Below are 19,281 nucleotides of genomic sequence, written 5' to 3' on the forward strand. Positions count from 1 at the left end.
AACATATTATTACGACTGCATTAATATAAACGCATCACACGAGCCCTTTACGTGTTGAGAAATAGATGCAGGAATTAAACCACGCTGAGGCTAGAAAGCCCAATAAAAATAATCAAATATCCGGATCTGTTTGTTTGTTTGTTTGTTTTTGTATACGAGGATACTTATCGCAATGCATTTTTACTTTTCGATTATTTATTTAAAATCAACTGACATTAAATGCGGACATTAATGTTTTGGCAGTGAGGTTCTACACTGAAAAGCTAAAAGGAAATAAAGTTTGCCTTGTGTAAATGGTGAGGTGTGTGTGTGTGTGTGTGTAGTGAGAGGTAGTGGGGGATTGTGGCTTTGCTAGTGACGGTGTTTTTACTGTCATAAAGTAAAGACTCACAGGTTTTGAATCAGTGAGTCATTCAGATGAATCAGTTGTTCATCTGACTGCAGGACCGCCAGGGTCGTTACTTAAGAAATGTGTGTGTGTGTGTGAGAGAGAGAGAGAGAGAGAGAGAGAGAGTGAGTGAGTGGTGTAAGTGAGAGAGGGGTATAAAGGGTTGTTGGTTTGTGACTTAGTGAATCACAGGATTTGATTCAGTGAGTCATTCTGATGAATCATTTGTTGACTTAGCTCCAAGACTCCCAGGGTCATTACTTGAGGAACTTGAGTGTGTGTGTGAGTGTGTGGGTGTGTGTGTGTGACACTGAGCTAAGCGCAGCTCTCGGCCTCGTCCGATTGGCTGAGAGAGGTCACATGGGCGGGGCTCCTGCTGGCTATGCAGCCGTTCCTCCTGTGGGCGTTTCACATGGAATAACTGCACAGCTGCAGAAGGAAGAGTCGCCGGGAGAGCCCGAAATGGATATGGCTAACCTCTTTAAACACTTCTTCCGTGAGTTTTCCACTTCTTCTCCTCTCTTCCTTTTGGTCTTCACGTGGCTCTGGAATGCCAGATTTAGTCAGGAATTTCTTTACGGACAGTCCTGGTGTTGTTCCTAGCTGAAGGATTAGTGGCTCTTTTTCCACTCACTGGGGTGGGAACTTTTTTTCCTTTCTCTCGCTCTGTTGTATTTTCTTAACACAACAGGTTTTTGTGTGTGTGTGTGTGTGTGTGTGTGTGTGGAAAATATCTGAATAGAATTTCGATATGTTAGAAAAGAGTTTCATGTGTCCCTTTGTGGTGAAAAGTCTTTCTGCAGTGTTTTTTTTCCCCCTCTCTTCTCACCCTGGCTGTTAGCACGGCTGCTAACGCGGGGTGGGCAGGGCTTTTAGCGAAGCTCCCATGGTAGCCTGTAATTGCGCCTCTCACACTGCAATCAGTGGTGTGTGTGTGAAGGAACTCCCAGCCTTTATTTTCTTCACCTGCTGAAATCTGTACACTTCCTCTCAGGCTAATCAGAACTTTATCCTTGCTATCGAACAGCACAAAGTTTCATTTCAACCACACTTAATAATATTTTTCCGTCCTGAAACGTTGTCGCTTTGCCTCCCTCCCTCTCTCTCTCTCTCTCTTTCTCTCTCTCTCTCTCTTTCTCTCTCTCTCTCTCTCTCTCTCTCTCTCGCTCACGCTCTCTCTCTCTCTCTCTCTCTCTCTCTCTCTCTCTCTGGAGGGGTTTCCTGTCATAAGCGAGTGAGTGTGCAGTTGTGCGATTGCAGCTAAGCGAACACTACAGTCATTGTGTCATCTTTACTGTCGCGGCTGATTGACGAGGCCTGGGCACGTATCTGTGTGTGTGTGTGTGGGGGGTCTCAGAGGAATGTCATTACTTCTACACAATTCACACAAGTGTGAAGCGGCGACTCGGGGAAGTCAAGACTGGAGGAGATTTATCAGATTCCACTGTTTCTTTTCTGATAACTTTTCTGTTTCAAAGCTCACTCTTTCTTTCTCACTCTCTTTCTCTGTCTCTTTATCTTTCTCACTCTCTCTCTGTGTGTCTCGCTCTCTGTCTCTCTCTGGCTCTTTTTCTCTCTCACACTCTCTCTCTTTTCTCTGTCTCTCTGTCTGTCTCTTTCTCTCTCTCTCTCTCTCTCTCTCTCTCTCTCCTTCTACACAATTCACACAAGTGTGAAGTGGCGGCTTTGGAAGTCATGGCTAGAGGAGATTTATCAGAAAGCTGTTAGGTTTAATCCAGTGTTTCTTTTTCTGATAAGTTTTTCATTTAAAAAGAAATGTTTTCCAGGGATCTGTACGAGATTAGCGATCAGGACTGAGATCATATAGACACAACAAAGTTGCACAAGCAAGCAGGGGGTTTATTTCTTCCAGGATTAACAAACATGAGCTCCTTCGTTCATCCTTACGGTCATAGTGGTTTAAATGGCACTACTAGTTTGATATATACAGTGCTACCAAAACAATGAGAGACTTCAGACTGGAAGTCCCTCACAGCCACGAGTGCAGGTGACCCATGATGTAGCCCAGGTGTGATGAGTGACATCTCAAACAGTGAACCGTATAGCCAGCTAGTCTTCAACAGCAAACGCTAGGTTAGAGAGTGTAACGCGGAGCAGCCATTTTGATTTGAGGTCACTTGCTGAACTCCAGACGGTTGAGGACCTTCTAATGAAACACATACAGGGTTACAGTACCCTCAAACTCAGCCTTGTTTCGGATAAAAGCATCTTTGACATAAGTCTCTGTAAATTCCCGTCAGTTCAGAGCTCCAGTCGAAATGAAGAACTCTGCTTTCCTGAATGTTTCAGCTCTGAGGAAAGTTCTGGGCGAGTCTGTGGAACCCAACTGAACCCAGCGGCCCAGAGTGATCTTCACAAGACACGTTAAAAATCCGCCCCTCCCTCGTTCTCCTCCTCCTCTCTCTCTCTTTTCCTGTCGTTCAGCTCCTGGAGGAAGTTTTTCTAATTCAGGACAGATTTCTGTGTAGCTCCTTCGAGCCAGCAAGAAAAGGAAATGAGGAAACGGGGACCACTGATTCACAAACGTCTGAGCGTCAGTCAGTCTGTCCGTCCATCCGCTTCTTTCCACTTCCCGCGTTACCACCCTCTCTCTCTCTCTCTCTCTCTCTCTCTCTCACTGCCTCCCTCTCTCTTTCTCTCTTTCTGTCTTTTTCTTTCTTTCTCTCTCACTGCCCCCTTCTCTCTCTCTCTCTCTCTCTCTTTGTTTCTCCCTCTCTCTTTAACTCTTTCTCCCTCATCTCCTTCTCTCTTTCTCTTTATTTTTCTTTTTCTCTCTCCCACTGCCTGCCATGTCTCTCTCTCTCTCTCTCGCTCTCGCTCTCGCTCTTTCTCTCTCTCCCTCCCTTTCTCTCACACTCTATCTCTCAGAAAGGCGCCATGAGATCTGGCAGGATTAGTGAGAGGAATGTCAAAGACACAAACACACAAGCTTGAGGGTGCCCTCCCCCAAACACACACACACACACACACACACACACACACACACACACTTTCTTTCAGCTCTATTCACACATTACATTTACAGTTTCCTGTGACTTTCTCTCCCTCTTCCTCTTTCTTTGCCTCTCTCTCTCTCTGTCTGTCTCACACTCTCTTGTGAGACAGATGATTGAGTAAAAAGGAAATCTGTTGTATTCTGTGTGAATTCATTAGAGTTTGTGTAGAAGTGTAGTGGACACATGGACACACAGAGGGTCACTCCTGAGAGCTGTGTGTGTGTGTCTCCTGAAAGATGCATCAGCATGGGCTATAATGGGAAATAAAACACTCGGGGTCGTGCCGCATGTGGAAAACAATCAAGAATAAGGAAGTGTGATGAAGTGGAGTTACTGGTACCACCTGCTTCCTATGACATTACATCCTGAACATTTTTCCCCCTCAGTTTGCCAATGGTTGCATTTTTACATGAATAATCATACTGTTATTGACGTACTATTTATCCATTAATGCTGGCGAACGTCCATGAAACAAATTCCTGTTGTCTCACATGAATTATTGCAACTTTTAGCGTCCTGAAGATTTAGCCGTGATGGAAAACTCTCACACAGGAGACTCCTTCCGTAAATCTTCAAACTTCTGCATATATAGCTACTGCTTTGGATTGCAACAAAGGAGAACTAACCTCCACGTAGACGGCTATCTGATCTTCACAGTCAGATTGTGATCGGATTTACGCCTGCACGCACTTAAGTAATATGATAAAGGGGAAATCGCGCAGTAATCGGATGCAGAGCTGTTAGTTTAGCTGTGTTTTCTGCTAGCAGGTAGAGCTACATCACGCTACAAAGACCATCTGTAAAGAAACCTGCAAAGATGCCTCAAAATAACAAAATTCTACAAAGAGCAGCTAACAGAGCTAAACGTAACACCGGCGGTATTTAGTGTGCAGGTCAGCCGTTTCTGGGACAGTTTTTAAAGGGAATTGGTTGGCCAGGGTTTTCTTGGAGAATCCAATATGACTTTTTAGCCATTTAGAGTTACACTTAATGTTGAGGAACATTCATGAAGCTTGTGTCATCTCGGTTCTTTCCCCCTTCTCTCTCTTTCTCTCTCGCTCGCTCTCTCTCTCGCTCGCTCTTTCTCTCTCTCTGTCGCTCTTTCTCTCTCTCTCTCACTCACTCATTCACTCTCTTTCTCTGTCTCTCTCTCTCGCTCTCACTCTTTCTCTCTCACTCACCCTCACTCACTCATTTACTCTCTCTCTCTTTCTCTCTCACACACACACACACACTCATTTTTTGTCTCTCTCTCTCTCCCTCCCTCTTATTCTGTCTCTCTTTCTCTCTCTCATCCTGTCTCTTTCTACCCCCCCCCCCCCAAAGGAAATTAATAAGAGAATAATGAAAGAAAAATAAAGTTTCTCTTCCACCATGTTTACCTTGACATTTTGGAGATGTGGAAGGGAAAATAAAAGTTATTAGATTAATGCATTTACAATTCTGGCATTTGGCAGACGCCCTTATTCAGAACGACTCATTTCTGATATTCTGTTTCTCATATCTCATTTTATAAAACTGAGCAACTGAGGGTTAAGGGCCTTGCTCAGGGGCCCAGCAGTGGCAGCTTGGTGGACCTGGGATTGAAACTCACAACCTTCACACCTTAACCACTAAGCTAACACATTAATACCCACTGTAGGGCTGATTCCATAGTTAAAGCTACTGGTTCGTGCTACTGATCACACTGTCATGAGTTGAAACCCCACTATCACACCATCAGCCCTGGAAACAAGTGCGGTATGGCTGACCCTGTGCTATGTTTAAACCCCAGCTGACTAGCATGTGAGGATATACGAAGATGAAGACAAGAGCTTCACTGTTCAATTCTGATCACTCGGATGGTCAGACTTAAAGTCATGGCTGCAAGGCACATCACAGGTTAATGCACTAATCCACTCGTTCTCTATGCCATCGTTGAGGATTATGGAAGGAGTCTCTAGTGTGAGCTCTGAGCTGTAAGATTTCCCACTAAGACCAGTCTGTGCCGTGACGAGCATCGCATTCTGCGGTTCTTGACGGTCAAGATGAGCCGCTGACCTTTCTCATTAGATGCAAAGAGAGGCTGGTGAGGAAAGACTGTTTATAGAAGTGACAACAGGAAGTAACTCATCAAAATTCTTCTTCACAGCTCTTTGATTTATGTTGTATAAAAATAATCTGATGCAATGAGACTCCTCTTCTCTTCTCTTCTCTTCTCTTCTCTTCTCTTCTCTTCTCTTCTCTTCTCTTCTCTTCTCTTCTCTTCTCTTCTCTTCTCTTCTCTTCTCTTCTCTTCTCTTCTCTTCTCTCATCAGTCTTCTCTTCTCTTCTCTCATCAGTCTTCTCTTCTCTTCTCTTCTCTCATCAGTCTTCTCTTCTCTTCTCTTCTCTCATCAGTCTTCTCTTCTCTTCTCTCATCAGTCTTCTCTTCTACTCTCTTCTCTTCTACTCTCTTCTCTTCTACTCTCTTCTCTTCTACTCTCTTCTCTTCTCTTTGCTCATTAGTTTTCTTTTCCCTTCTCTCTTCCTTTTCTCATCTCTTCTCTTCTTTTTGTCTCTCCTCTCCTCTCCTCTCTTCTCTTCTCCTCTGTTCTCTCCTCTCCTCTCCTCATTAAAAATATGGCTATTTATAACAGCCGACTAGTTCAAAGTGCCTGGACCAGGGAGCGGTGTGATGACAGTCCTTGTCTCGCACCGTTACTCACATTCCTAGCTTTGATAGCCGGGGCATATGACAGGGAGCTGTCGAACACACGCTCGAGATAAACCTCTCACTTCTCCGCTGTTCGAACAACGTCTCCACTTGGCTTAGGGAGAAACACAAAGGGAAGTCTTCGTTAGAATAAAGGCCTGTTCTTCTCAGCACTCTATCAGATCTAAAAGCGATGCTTCTGAGAAGAGACGATTTGCGTGCCTTTATCAGCAAGCCACAGAGAGCAAAGAAAGAGTTTCTCTTTGTGCGCTCTCTTCTGATGCAGCTCTCAGGTGGAGAAAAAAATAAAGGTTTTGTAGAGCCACTCTTCAGGCAAACCTATCAATCTAACAGTGGATGATCCTTTAGATGTCTCTTTTCTGTGTTTGTTTTTAACCTTTTTCAAAGCCTCACCACCTGCAAGGACCAGACAACGTCCGTGCACCTGCTCCCAGCTTTGTTGTTTCCTCCACATTTATTTGTCTCGCTGTGTATTTTTCACTTGGGCAGAGATCCTGAGATGCACATCATGCCTGTGTGTGTGTGTGTGTGTGTTTAGAGTCTGAGCTCTGAACACTACAGGGCCATATCAGAGAACAATAGGATGTTCAGCCCAGAGGAAGTGGCTAATCTAAGCTACTCTGCAGCATGCGCTGCTGCTTTGCTAGGAGGAAAGACTGAGGGGAAATCCACACAGCAAGAATGCTGGAGAGAAAGAACAAAGAACTTTTGAAATGCCAAGAGAAACGCCAAAATGTACACGCCACACCTCTGGTTGCCAGGTTTTAAAGCAGAGCCGGAGGAAAAAAATTGAAAAGTGAAGTTAAACGGGAAGGGGAAGAGAGAAACGAGCGTACATGGGGGAACGTTTCTGATTTTTACAGCCTTGTGAAACAACATGGCTTCCTTCCTGTGCATCCCAGCCTGAGGAAATGCAAAGGAAAGAAGCGCTGACGTAGCCCAAAGCCTCTACAATGACTTTGTTTTCCGTTCGTAAGGAGTTACAAATAGACCGGCCCGAGGTTTCCCTCAGGCGCACCATCACTGAAAGTGTAGTATTTTGCATACAACCACACTCCTTAAATTCATTCTAATGATCCGCTACATGAACCCCTTCAAGCTAGTGACTAAGCTATCATACGTTTTCCACACGCAGAGCCATGATTTCAGAGCAAAGATTGAGATATGCAAATGAGGTACAACGTAGTGAAGTAACAGATCTTTTCATAAACACTGTCTTGAATGTTTATTTACTTTTTTTCCGCCTCATTTACTGTACTGAAATGGAAGAAAACTCATCTATCGACTAGATAGATAGTACGCTTAGCTTGTTTTGCTGGTCCAGTATGAAACCTAGCATGTATGTGACCTTATCTAACAGTGTTATGTAAATCAGACATATTACAACCTTAAGTGCGTCCCAAATCGCACACATCACACAATAGTATGCTAACAAGAAGTGTGCTTCAAGTACCTTCATGATGCACCTTATGATAAAAAAAAAAAGAACGTTGGACACTTAATGCACTCGACACACGCTTTCTTTACATAGAGGAAGAACTACGGGGCTACCAGAGGTTGGACGAGATCCAACTGTGGACAAAACGTCTTTCAAATTAGGAAACCCCCACAATATCAATCAGTCGTACCATATCACACCCTGTTTACGGATAGCGTTACACCCTAGAGTTACCATCATGGTCTGCCAGCTTGTGCACACAAGGATGGCGATCTGTAAAAGATTAGCAAGCGAGTCCATCATGACTTTCACTTGTGTTGCAAGTGTTTTAGGCTTAGTCATACAGTAAGAGTGTGGGCTGATAACTTAGTATATAGTCGTAACTGATACAAGAAACCAAACCGCTACCTTGGTCCTGCAGCTCACCACAGAGCGCTTATGATTTGAGCAAAGGGGTCCTGTAAGCTTACGAGACCTGACTGAGCAGTGAAGCGCTGCACGTTGCTCTGTACTCAACCTCGTTTTGTGGTATGAGAACGTTCACCTGTGCCGAGAAGACTACAGTTGCAGGCAAGAGTTATTTTTAAAAGCTGATACGGATTTGAATAATGACCCGAGTAGATTTCACTTTTTACATTCAAATGGATTGTTTATCTTTCTCAGTGCTTAAATGTTTTATATTTTATTTATTTATTTTGATAAATTTTTATGGCAAAAAAAGTTTTGCAACATATATCATGTATTTTAATATATTTTTATGCATTTACTATATATATTTATTTATTTATTTTTTGTTTGACAGAACAGAGCACACCTTGAGCTTTGTTTTTGATTTCATGTCACATTTTCATTAAAGTTCACCTCAATTCATTTTGTCTGCTTAGAGTCCTGAGCCTCTTTGCAATTTTAAAAGGATTTTTGGTATTGGTTAAAACAGTAAATGATCCAGTTAACAATTAATTATTTTTTTAGTCTTTTTCTTTTACTCTGGCACAGTTTTTGCTTCATGTCTAATAACAACAGCTAAATATCTAAGGCAAATGCCCTGGTTTAGGTGGATTTGCAATGCAAAGCAGTTTGTCTCATAAAGTCAGGAAGGTGTGAATTGATGTTATCAATTGCAATGGGTGATAAAAGACAGAGCAGGAAGGAGCAGCTTTGTTTTTGTTCATGTGATAGTTGCCTCTGGAATTAATCTCCACACCCAGTTTAGCCAAGATCACACCTCTGTCTCCAAAGTTCAGTTCATTCCCAAAATCTTACAGTGAAAATATGAACAATGGCTGCAAGAAGATCTCAGAATTACTGCAGCCACACTAAATGTACTAATAATTCAAACATCTGTATCTGTTTTATCACAAGGACATTAGTAGGAAGTGAGTGAATCTCAACTGCTGTCACCACCTGGCTGTGAGGATATGTTATCATTTAACTACAAGGGCATTAGGGAGGTCTGGGGTGTAGTCGGTGTTCCAGTTCATCCCAAAGATGTTCAATGGGGCTGAGCCAAGAGTCTGTGTAGGACACTCGAGTTATTATAGTCTTTATGGAGACTCGTTTATGCTCAGGGGGAGTTATTGTGCTGCTTGGGACCCTTAGTTCCAGTGAAGGGAAACTGTGGGGAAGAACCACAGATGGGTGTATATATCTAGAGTTTGCTAGCTCAGCTGAATGAGGAACAGGTGTGAAGCCGTGGAAAAACAATTCTGGTTTTCTTATCAGGAACATTACCGACAGATCAGTTTTTTAATCTTTTGAATCAACTCGGTACAGACACACCTAGCAGACATCTATTTCCTTTACTCAAGCACATTGGTGAGAAAGGATTGAAAGTAAGAATGTTTGCTTGAGTTAGTTGTTTATTTCAAGGGAGTTTTTAGATTGATATTTGCCATTAAAATAGCTCCTTGATGTGGCACTTCATTGATATGAAGGACCTTCCTGCATATCACCAGAGAAGAAGAATAGAACGGATTTAATTTCTATCCCAGCTCTCGTGTTCTTGACTTGGGCCGGAGGAGCATCTCTCTGCCAAGTGGACATTCCTTCATGGTAACACCATTTGCAGACTCTTGCCAAACCCAGCACTGAGTTGTGGAAGCCCAGAGCACTTCTAGTTTCCCAGTAATCCTCAAACCCAGCCTACGTAGCCTGACCAAACTTGGTGTGACAGGTCAGAATCCTCAGCATTGCTGATGGACCCACCCGTTCCCTCCTCCGTACGTTCTCTTACTACTCCCTAATAATCTCCTCCTCAATCTTTCCCTCGCTACAGACAAAAGAATGACAGCGGGTGTGGTGATCATTCCAGCGACATGCTTTGTGCTGGAAATTTTGCAACACTGCAAAAATATAATTAGACCACACCTTTGGCACTAAACGTGAGAGCGGATTGGGGAACAATTAACAGAATTTTGCTGGCACCGTTATGGATTAGTTATGGTTAGTCAGAACAACAACTTCAGGTCTATGCTAGATTTTAGATGAACCACAAAGTATGTAAAAGTCACAAGAGACCAGGAAGCTAACCTCTGTTCTTTTGTCAGCCCTCCAATAACCAAATAGCATATTTGTGCATGGGTGATAGAACCTTGTCCTTTGCCAGGGTTTCAAACAGAACCCTGACTTTCTGTGGCACAACAGCGATGACTTGCTTGACGAGTTTAAAAGTCAAACGTCTCTGGTATCCTTCCAACGTTGACTCATCCTCAGAACCGAGAAGACGTTCAGTTCTGGAGCAAACGTAAGCAATTTGCTTCTGTATGCAACTTGTGTGGAAAGAAAACACTCCTCTAAGTGGCACAAAACATGTGCTTCGACAAGTTCTCTTTCTCTCAAGTTCTGCTTGCCAGAGCCTGTAACAAAGCCTAGTACAAATAATAATGTGTGTGTGTGTGTGTGTGAGGACAGGCATTTCACGAGTGCCTGTCTGAGACTGGCACTCCAGACACACTCTTCATCATTGGGGGATGTTTTGGAATTGAAGTTGCCCTGATTGCGGATTTTTTCTTTGTTGCCTGCCTCTGTATGCACTATGCAAACGTGGAGTATTATGCAGGCTCAGCTGGGGTGGTATCCAAGTAGTCAGTGAGATAAGACTTGATTTATTCCCAGCTGCAATGACTTCATGATGACTTGCAGCAGCTTTCACCAGCGGTTAGTCATTGTTTGGTTGTGCCGCAAGTGACTCCAGGGGACTATCCCTACAAGTAGTTGTCTACAAGTTACGTGTGCTTTGTATTTATAGGGATGTGCACCAGCATGCTCATACAAAGACGCCGCCGCTAATTACACCCTCCCATTTCGAACTGTGCACCCTGCAACATGATACCTGCAGATGAAGCAGTTTGGCTCTAAACACTAGCATAAGCACACACCATTAGACACTTTTGATGTTCCTGACTTTAAAGCATGCCCTAACTTCAATCTGGGTAGTTTCTTTGAACATGTATATGTTTTTAGTACATAAAATAATCTTAACAACTCGGGGGCATTTAGGTAAAGGTATATAAAGCTTTCCCTGCACGCTGTCAGGAAGTCTCATGGCTGCCCCAGAACTGGCTCAGTTTATAAGCCTGGAGAGTGTACATATTGAACCAATTAGAAAGTTCCTTGAAGAGCCAATACATAGAGTTTAGTTCCAGGATTTGTTTAGGCTTTGCTCTATTTACATTACACCGGTAAAAATCCCAAGCACATGCAAGTATTTTTTTTTTTATCAGGCATCAGATCTGAACTTTGGGTTTCGAGTGATCCGTGTGTTTATATATTTGCAGGGATCGGGAAGGTGAAGCGGAAAACAGGAATGAGGGATACGGCATCAAATGCGGAGGCGGACTTTTACCCGGACAACGGAGAGCGGCTGTACGACCTGAACCTGCCGGCGCTGGTGAAGTTTAACTACACTGCCGAACGGGAAGATGAGCTGTCTCTGGTCAAGGGCACCAGGGTCATCGTCATGGAGAAGTGCAGCGATGGCTGGTGGAGAGGCAGCTACAACGGGCGCTCTGGATGGTTCCCCTCCAACTACGTGACAGAAGACGCGGATGGCTCGGCCAGCAACGACATGATGGGCTTGTCGGAGAAACTGGCTGCCGTGGTACACAGCGCAAATGGCAATAGGGTGCTCCATACGGTTCAGGCTCTGTATCCGTTCAGCTCAAGTAACGACGAGGAGCTGAACTTTGAGAAAGGGGAAGTGATGGACGTCCTGGAGAAGCCGGAAAATGACCCGGAATGGTGGAAGTGTCGCAAAGCCGACAGCCAGGTCGGTCTTGTGCCCAAGAACTACGTCACCATCCTGCAGGAGTCGCAGAACTCTGGGAGCATGGCTGGACCCCCTACGCCCGACTTCGACTACATCGAGCCTTCTGGAAGTGGGCGCTTCGCGGGGAAGGAGTGGTACTACGGCAAAGTAACCCGGCACCAGGCAGAGGTGGCGCTCAACCAGAGAGGCACAGAGGGAGACTTCCTCATCAGAGACAGCGAGTCCTCGGTGAGTGTTCATGATGATTCTTTGTGAAACGTTGAAAACAGGTTTTACTGTAAAGGTGTGACTAAATATGTGAACCGATAAATGGACACCAATACAGATATAGGCATGAGATTTGTATTTATTCATTTACTTATTGATTTTTAAGAAAAAGCGGCTAGTTGTAACTCGAGGTCTCTTCGGGATTAAATCACAATCTTGACAGAAAATCATACAAGCATTATAATGAAATGCAAGTTAAAGGATCCTATTATTATATCTCCACTTTATGATAGCCTTCTGATTTACCATTCAGTATTATTCTGATTTGAGTAAAGTCTTGTGTGTGTGTGTAACCTTATCTTGCTGGAAAATAGCAAACCTGAAACCTGCTAAAATAGTAGTGGGTGGTTATTTCTGTCTATTGTAAATAGGAGTTCTCTCATTTGGGCAAGACTTTGTTTTCCAGGATGTCTGGTTGACTGATTCTGAACTCGAGTGATATAGCTGTGTCTGAGGAACTGTACAAGTTCAGAAGTTCAAAGCATGTTCTGCAAATTTGTTATAATATGCCACCTAATCGGATTTTCTTTTTGCTACTTTATGGGTTTCTTTGTTTGTTTTTTCTGTCAGTGATGGTGTTCTAAGGTTAGACCCACTTCTGGTTTAAATCCGGATACTAATGTTGTAACACTAAAAATATTAGAGAGAGTAGCATTATTTTCCACTCCTGGTTGGATTAATATGACCAAAACCTGCTCTAAGCTCTAAACCCGTCATCTTTCTGTTCCTGTGTAGCCCAACGATTTCTCCATATCACTGAAGGCCCAGACCAAAAACAAGCATTTCAAAGTGCAGCTGAAGGACAACCTGTACTGCATCGGACAACGCAAGTTCAGCTCCATGGAGGAGCTGGTGGAACACTACAAAAAGGCACCGATCTTCACCAGTGAGCAGGGCGACAAACTGTACCTGATCAAGGCCCTGGCTGCCTCCTGATCCGGATCGTTACCCGCATCGGAAATCCAGAGCCACGTGGCAGGACTGAAAGACTTGGAAAATGGAGCATTCCAACAGAGGAGAGGAGCGGAAAAGGGGTGGGGGAGCGACGGACGCTTTTGGACTCCCGTGCTCATGCTCAGAGACGGCTTCATGGTTGGACGTGTATCAAAAATACAATTATGTTTAGGGCCTAGGTGATGTATTTTACTGTTAACATGTATTAGAATTACAACTTAGGTTTTCTCTTCTTAATATATATCCTTTTTTTTTCCGACAGCTTCTTTCGGTAATTGTGTCGTTGGATTACTACTCATCGTTGTCATCCATTTGTTGAATTTCAGAAAACAGATCACACATTTCCACGGTTTTACACATCGCCCTCTTTTCAAATCTCTCGAATAACGCAACATAAGCTGATGAAATGTGCTATGATTATAGGCATCTGACATTTCTGTGGTATGAAAATGGTCGACCAAAACAAGGTTTAGGTGATGTCTAGCTCAGTGTTTACAAAGAATATCAGAAGAAACTGCAGCTTGCAGCTTAACAGGATGTAGCGGCTGTATTCTTCCTGTCCTCTCGGGGACAGGAAACTGTTCTATATTTGATCCCTTTTCGAGTGACTGATGTTTCCTGAGCATGCCAGAGCAGTAAGAGTCGTGTGCTGGGATGCAGTCGGCCTGAACCGGACTCCTGATCTTGATTTCTTACAATTATTACATTCAAAGTGTCTGCAGTTATTTTTGTTTGTTGCAACATTTTTTTTTTCCACTTGTGGCTTTACATCTGTGTGTTGTGTGTACGTTCGTCCCATCACGAAGTGTCTACCACAAAGTGTCTTCTCTGTCGAGCATCACGAAGCTAGATTGACTCTTACACCTTGCATCAATATGCGACTCGCATCTGGATAACGGAAGATCTGATCTCACACTCCGCGTTGTCTGCGTGCTGTACGCATTGGGTCTCGTTGCTCCAGCGCAGATCCATGATCTACATGGAAATTGTCCAATTTCCAGATAGTGTGGTGTTACGCCTTAACGCCTGGCCCAACTGCAATCCTTTTGTTACATTTTTATAAAAGATTTTGATGATGTCATATCTCCAGTATCTGCCTTCTAGCTAATGAAACTCTGATCAGGAGATTTTCCGCCAGATCTGACGACATTCTGATCGTTTTCCTATCCGATGACGATCGCTGTTAATGCAAGGTGTCAGGGCTAGGAGTTCTTCACTCAGCCCTGAAGGCTTCATGGGAGTTTCAGGATTCATCTTGCCATCATAAACGAGGCTGCTGTCGTTCTCGCACTTGGCGAACCAGGTGTTTTACGTGTGCTGTAATTGTTGTAGGTTTTGCTTCACCAGGTGTGTGCACGAGTCCCCCGGATCACGTTTGTCACGTCTGTTGTTTACACAAGGTTGTACGTTAAACGGGCCGCCGATGTTCAGAGCAACCGGATGTCGAGCATATCAAACTGACACGTGGTGCATATAGTTCTTGTTGTTGTTGTCGTGTTTTTAGCGGTTTGGTGAACTGTTCGAGTCGAGGATGCTTTAAGATGTTATGGGAATTGATGTTTAAAACCACAGCGATTTTAAGAGGATGTTGTTCAGTAACGAGATCAGGGGTTGATGGCATCGGAGCTCATGAGGCCTTCTTCCTGGGGAACATCAGCACTCGCTGATTACTTCCCCAGCTGTGCGGAGTTGGATCAGGGAAGCAGTGAGAAATGGGGGATTTTTCATGCAGCAAATGGAAAAAGCGCTCACATCGACGAGCAGAGATCCGAGTCAGGGGTGAACACCAGGTTCACTGTGAAATTTGATCCAAAAAAGGCCTGGGGCCTAAAGGTTGGGAAAGAAGCAGATGGTGTGCAAGTGATCGTGTCTTTTTGGCTTGTTTTTGGTCTTCTGTGTTTGTCACTTTGTTATTTAAAAGAGAAATACAGAAAAGGAAAAAAAAAGTGCCTTCATTAACTGCTAACCAAAAAGGTTTAGCGTTCCTCCGAGTCCTAGCGTCTGTCCTTTCTCGCAGCTAACCACGCCTTCTGTTATTTGAGTATTGCTTTGCATGTGCGTAATCTGTCCCCGATGGGATTATTCTTTTTTTATTTTTCTCCTGCATCCGACTTCCCTGTTGTTCGTTGGACAATTTATTATTTTTTGTGAGATACGTATCTGAACATGGCTCGTTCACTCATTTGCATGGTATGAAGTGACCTTATTTTACAGCTCCATCACTCACCATGAATCTTCTTCACCTTCAGTTGCTCGGATTCGAGACAGCGTCGATGTACAGTTTAATTTATAAATAAATCGGGAGTGTTAGTCTTTGTTTTTTCCTCTCTCTTTTAAATAAAAATAAATCTACTAACGTGCAAGTTAACTCTCAGAGATAAGAGACGGAGCCTCGCAGGGTAAAGGCACATGCCCCTTTTCATCTCATATCCCTGAGTGATTCGAGCGATTCAGGACAAAGTCTTGGTGATGTTTTACTGATTTGCCTGCTAGCACATGGAGCGAAATGTGAGAGTTGTGATAAGCCTGTCGATCCAGATCTACTTCCTTTACAGCTCATTTATCTCTCTTCACACAGTGTAGGTCCGGATCAAATTCTGGCTCTTGTAAACGAAATACAAATTCACTTAGGAGCTAGTTTTCTTTTCTTTTCTTTTCAGTTTTTTTTCCAGTGCAAAATGTGATGTTTTGTTTTACTAAATTATCCTAAACCACATTTCTATTTAATCTCAGACAGTCCCCTTTACAGCTTTTAACACCGATGACCGGACAGACGCAAATAAAAATCAAAAACCCTGAACTCCCAATGTCGAGAGCCGGTCTGTTCGAGGAGGTGAAAGAGAGAGAGAGAGACGATGCTGTGAAAAATAATTGTACTTATATGCTCACTATCTACGTGGACTCATCTTCATATCTAATAGAAGTTTATTAGACTGTGCAAAGGAAGTAATAAAGTACATAAACCAAATGATTTCGCGTCATGTGTTTAAAGAAAGAGAGAGTGAGTGAGTGAGAGAGGCTCCAACATCGCTCCGCATCTCTCTGTCAAAGCAATCCAGATTATTATTATTGTCTGTTTTTTGATGCAGGATAAATCATAAATCACTGTAAATGTGCTAATGGGGGAAAAAATAAACAAAATGCTCGTTTCGTTCCAGTCTTTATTGCAGAAGTCAAAATAAACAGTGGAAACAGGAAAAGCCAAACCAGCTTTTTTTATTATTATTATTTATTTATTAATGAATTAATTAACTATCTGTCTATTTATCTATCTGTCTATTTATTTATTTTATCTATCTATCTATTTATTTATCTATTTATTTTTTCTTTCTATCTATTTTTTATTTATCTATCTATCTATCTATCTATCTATCTATCTATCTATCTATCTATCTATCTATCTATCTATCTATCTATCTATCTATCTATCTATCTATGACTTTCTTCTCGGCTGTTAGGATACAAAGATTTACTGTCGTGTTATTTTCCTGCAGAAGCATTGTTTTCCACAGGTGCTCCACAGGGTCAAAGGTCACGACAGACCGATCAGATCTCGGAGGCTTTTCTGCAGGACCGGAACCTCGGCAGCACTCAGAGCGGCTTTGTTTCATGGAGAACGCTATCCATGGCATGTGACCTGCTCTCCACTTCGCTATCGTGACATCTGAGGCATCATGGGATACCTGGGAAATTCAGATTGGCGTCTTTCCTGCGGTGACCTCTAACCCCGTGCCGTGGTTCCACCTGGATGTTTTTCATCCGTTGACCTTTCAGCTAAGATTCCTGTGAACTTTACTCTCTTCACACAGACTCCGCTCCAGAAGCCTGGAACATGAGCTCTGTCTCTGTCTGTATCTCTGTCTGTGTCCGTCGCTATCTATATCTCTGTCAATGTCTCCATTGCTATCTATGTCTCCGTCTATGTCTTTGTCCCGATTTATGTCTCTGTCACTATCTATATCTCCGTCTGTCTATGTCTGTCACTATGTATGTCTCGGCCTATGTCTCTGTCCCTATCTATATCTCTGTCACTATGTATGTCTCGCCCTATGTCTCTGTCCCTATCTATGTCTCTGTCACTATCTATATCTCTGTATGTCTCTGCCTATGTCTCTGTCACTATCTTTGTGTCCATTGATGACTCCGTCTATCTCACTGTCACTATCTATAGCTCTGTCTATGTCTCTCGCTATCTATATCTCCATCTATGTCTCTGTCCCTATCTATGTCTCTGTCACTATCTTTGTGTCCATTGATGACTCCGTCTATCTCACTGTCACTATCTATGTCTCTCGCTATCTATATCTCCATCTATGTCTCTGTCCCTATCTATGTCTCAGTCTATGTCTCCACTTATCTCACTCCACCTATCTGCATCTCTGTCTATGTCTCTGTCCCTCACACTGTAGCTATCTATATCTCTGTGTCTGTCACTATCTCGATCTATGTCTCAGTCTAGGTCTCTTGCTATCTGTGTCTCTGTCTATCTCACTGCTGCTATCTACATCTGTCTGTCTCTCGCTGTCTATGTCTCCATCTATGTCTGTCCCTATATATGTCTCAGTTTCTGTCTGTCTTTGTCTATCTCACTGTAGCAATCTATATCTCCGTCTATGTCTTTGTCACTATCTGTGTCTCAATCTAGGTCTCTGTCCCTGTCTATGTCTGTCATTATCGATGTCTCTGTCTATGTCTTTGTCTATCTCACTGTAGCTATCTATATCTCCTTCTGTGTGTCTGTCACTATCTGTGTCTCGATCTATGTCTCAGTCTAGGTCTCTAACTCGCTGCTGTCTACATCTGTCTGTCTCCGTCTATTGTTCTGTCCCTATATATGTCTCTGTCTATGTCTCTATCGCTCTCTGTCTCTGCTTATCTTACTGTTGCTATCTTTATCTCCATTTATATCTCTGTCTATGTCTACGTCTCTCTCCATCTACATGTCGGTGTGTCTCCATCTGTGTCTCCGTCACTATGTATCTGTCTACATCTGCGTCTATGTCTTTGTCTACGTCTCCTGTGTCTGCATCTACTTCTCTGTCTACGTCTCTGGCTCTGCTGTGACCTCTATGGACAGGAAGTGCAAAAAAAACAACCTCAGCCCATTTCTGGACAACGTCCCCGCCTATACCTCTGTTTGTCCCTACTGAGACCTCCTTTTACAGGAAGTGCAAAAAACAACCTCTATCCAAATCTGGATGACAAACTGATCTGCTTTTGCTTTTCCTCGCTTTGGTACATCAGTCATTGTAAAAATAAATAATTATAATAAACAAATAAATAAGAAATAAATCCCAGTACATGAACCCTTTGGTGCTGGACTTGCACACAGGATTTGTGGTTTAGTAACCATGACAACTAGAGCTCTGAGCTCAGAATAACGATGCTTATGTAAGAAACAAAACCGCTTCCTGCTGAAGGAAAATAATCAACAACGGGCTGGTGTGATGAAGAAAGAATGACCTCATACTTTTTATCTGCTTATAGTTAGGTAGTAATTATAGTGAGGTCCATTATTGTCATATAATCTTCTCTCTTGAAGTTAATAAGCTTAACAATTTAGCTTTGTGTTATTGTTACTGTGAAGGCATACGCAGAGTTTAGCCTGTTTAAGTGGAGCTCTGGTGTGGTTCTCCCACTCTGTGCAGTTCTTCAGTGAGGTGGCATCAGATAGCATCTACCTGAACACCAGGGTGGTGAGAAAGTGATTGGATTCAGGGAGGAAGGTGATGTATTTTCTTTCACTCTACTTCTGACCAATGAATGAAGGAGTTTACGAATACATTTTCAGCCCTACGTGCTCCTTGACTAGCCCTTTACTCATGTTCTGGGGTTTAAGCAAACTCATAGCAAACTAACCAAAATGATCCTTTTGATCAGGATCTCTCTTCCCTCTATCACGGACATTTACACTGCACGCTGCATCCGCAAAGCTAACAGCATTGTGGCTGACCCCACACACCCTTCATACACACACACACTTCACCCTCCTGCCATCTGGAAAGAGGTACTGGAGCATTCGGGCCCTCACAACCAGACTGTGTAACAGTATCTTTCCTCAAGCCATCAGGCTCCTCAACACCCAGGATTGAACTGTACAACACACACACACACACACACACACCCAGGACTGAACTGTACAACTCTATCTCACACACACACACCCAGGATTGAACTGTACAACACACACACACACACACACACACACACACACCCAGGACTGAACTGTACAACACTCTCTCTCACACACACACA

The 19,281-nt window shown here is 43.2% G+C and overlaps 1 protein-coding gene across 3 annotated transcripts in view; it reads left to right on the forward strand.

The window, feature by feature from the left end:
- nck1b (NCK adaptor protein 1b) overlaps positions 1-16,232 on the forward strand; it is a 66,728-nt gene extending 50,496 nt beyond the window's left edge. For 2 of the 3 annotated variants that reach the window (XM_058388272.1, XM_058388281.1), the window contains exons 4-5: positions 11,315-12,033; positions 12,808-16,232. In XM_058388272.1, the coding sequence (XP_058244255.1) occupies positions 11,315-12,033; positions 12,808-13,008 (920 nt within the window). In that variant the 3' untranslated portion in view covers positions 13,009-16,232. Of the gene's footprint in view, positions 1-732; positions 885-11,314; positions 12,034-12,807 lie in introns of those variants that run through there. The other variant, XM_058388290.1, reaches the window with a different exon arrangement.
- The last annotated feature ends 3,049 nt before the right edge of the window (positions 16,233-19,281 follow it).

Source organism: Hemibagrus wyckioides, linkage group LG01 (assembly GCF_019097595.1).
Source record: "Hemibagrus wyckioides isolate EC202008001 linkage group LG01, SWU_Hwy_1.0, whole genome shotgun sequence".
NCBI classification, from domain to species: Eukaryota; Metazoa; Chordata; class Actinopteri; order Siluriformes; family Bagridae; genus Hemibagrus; species Hemibagrus wyckioides.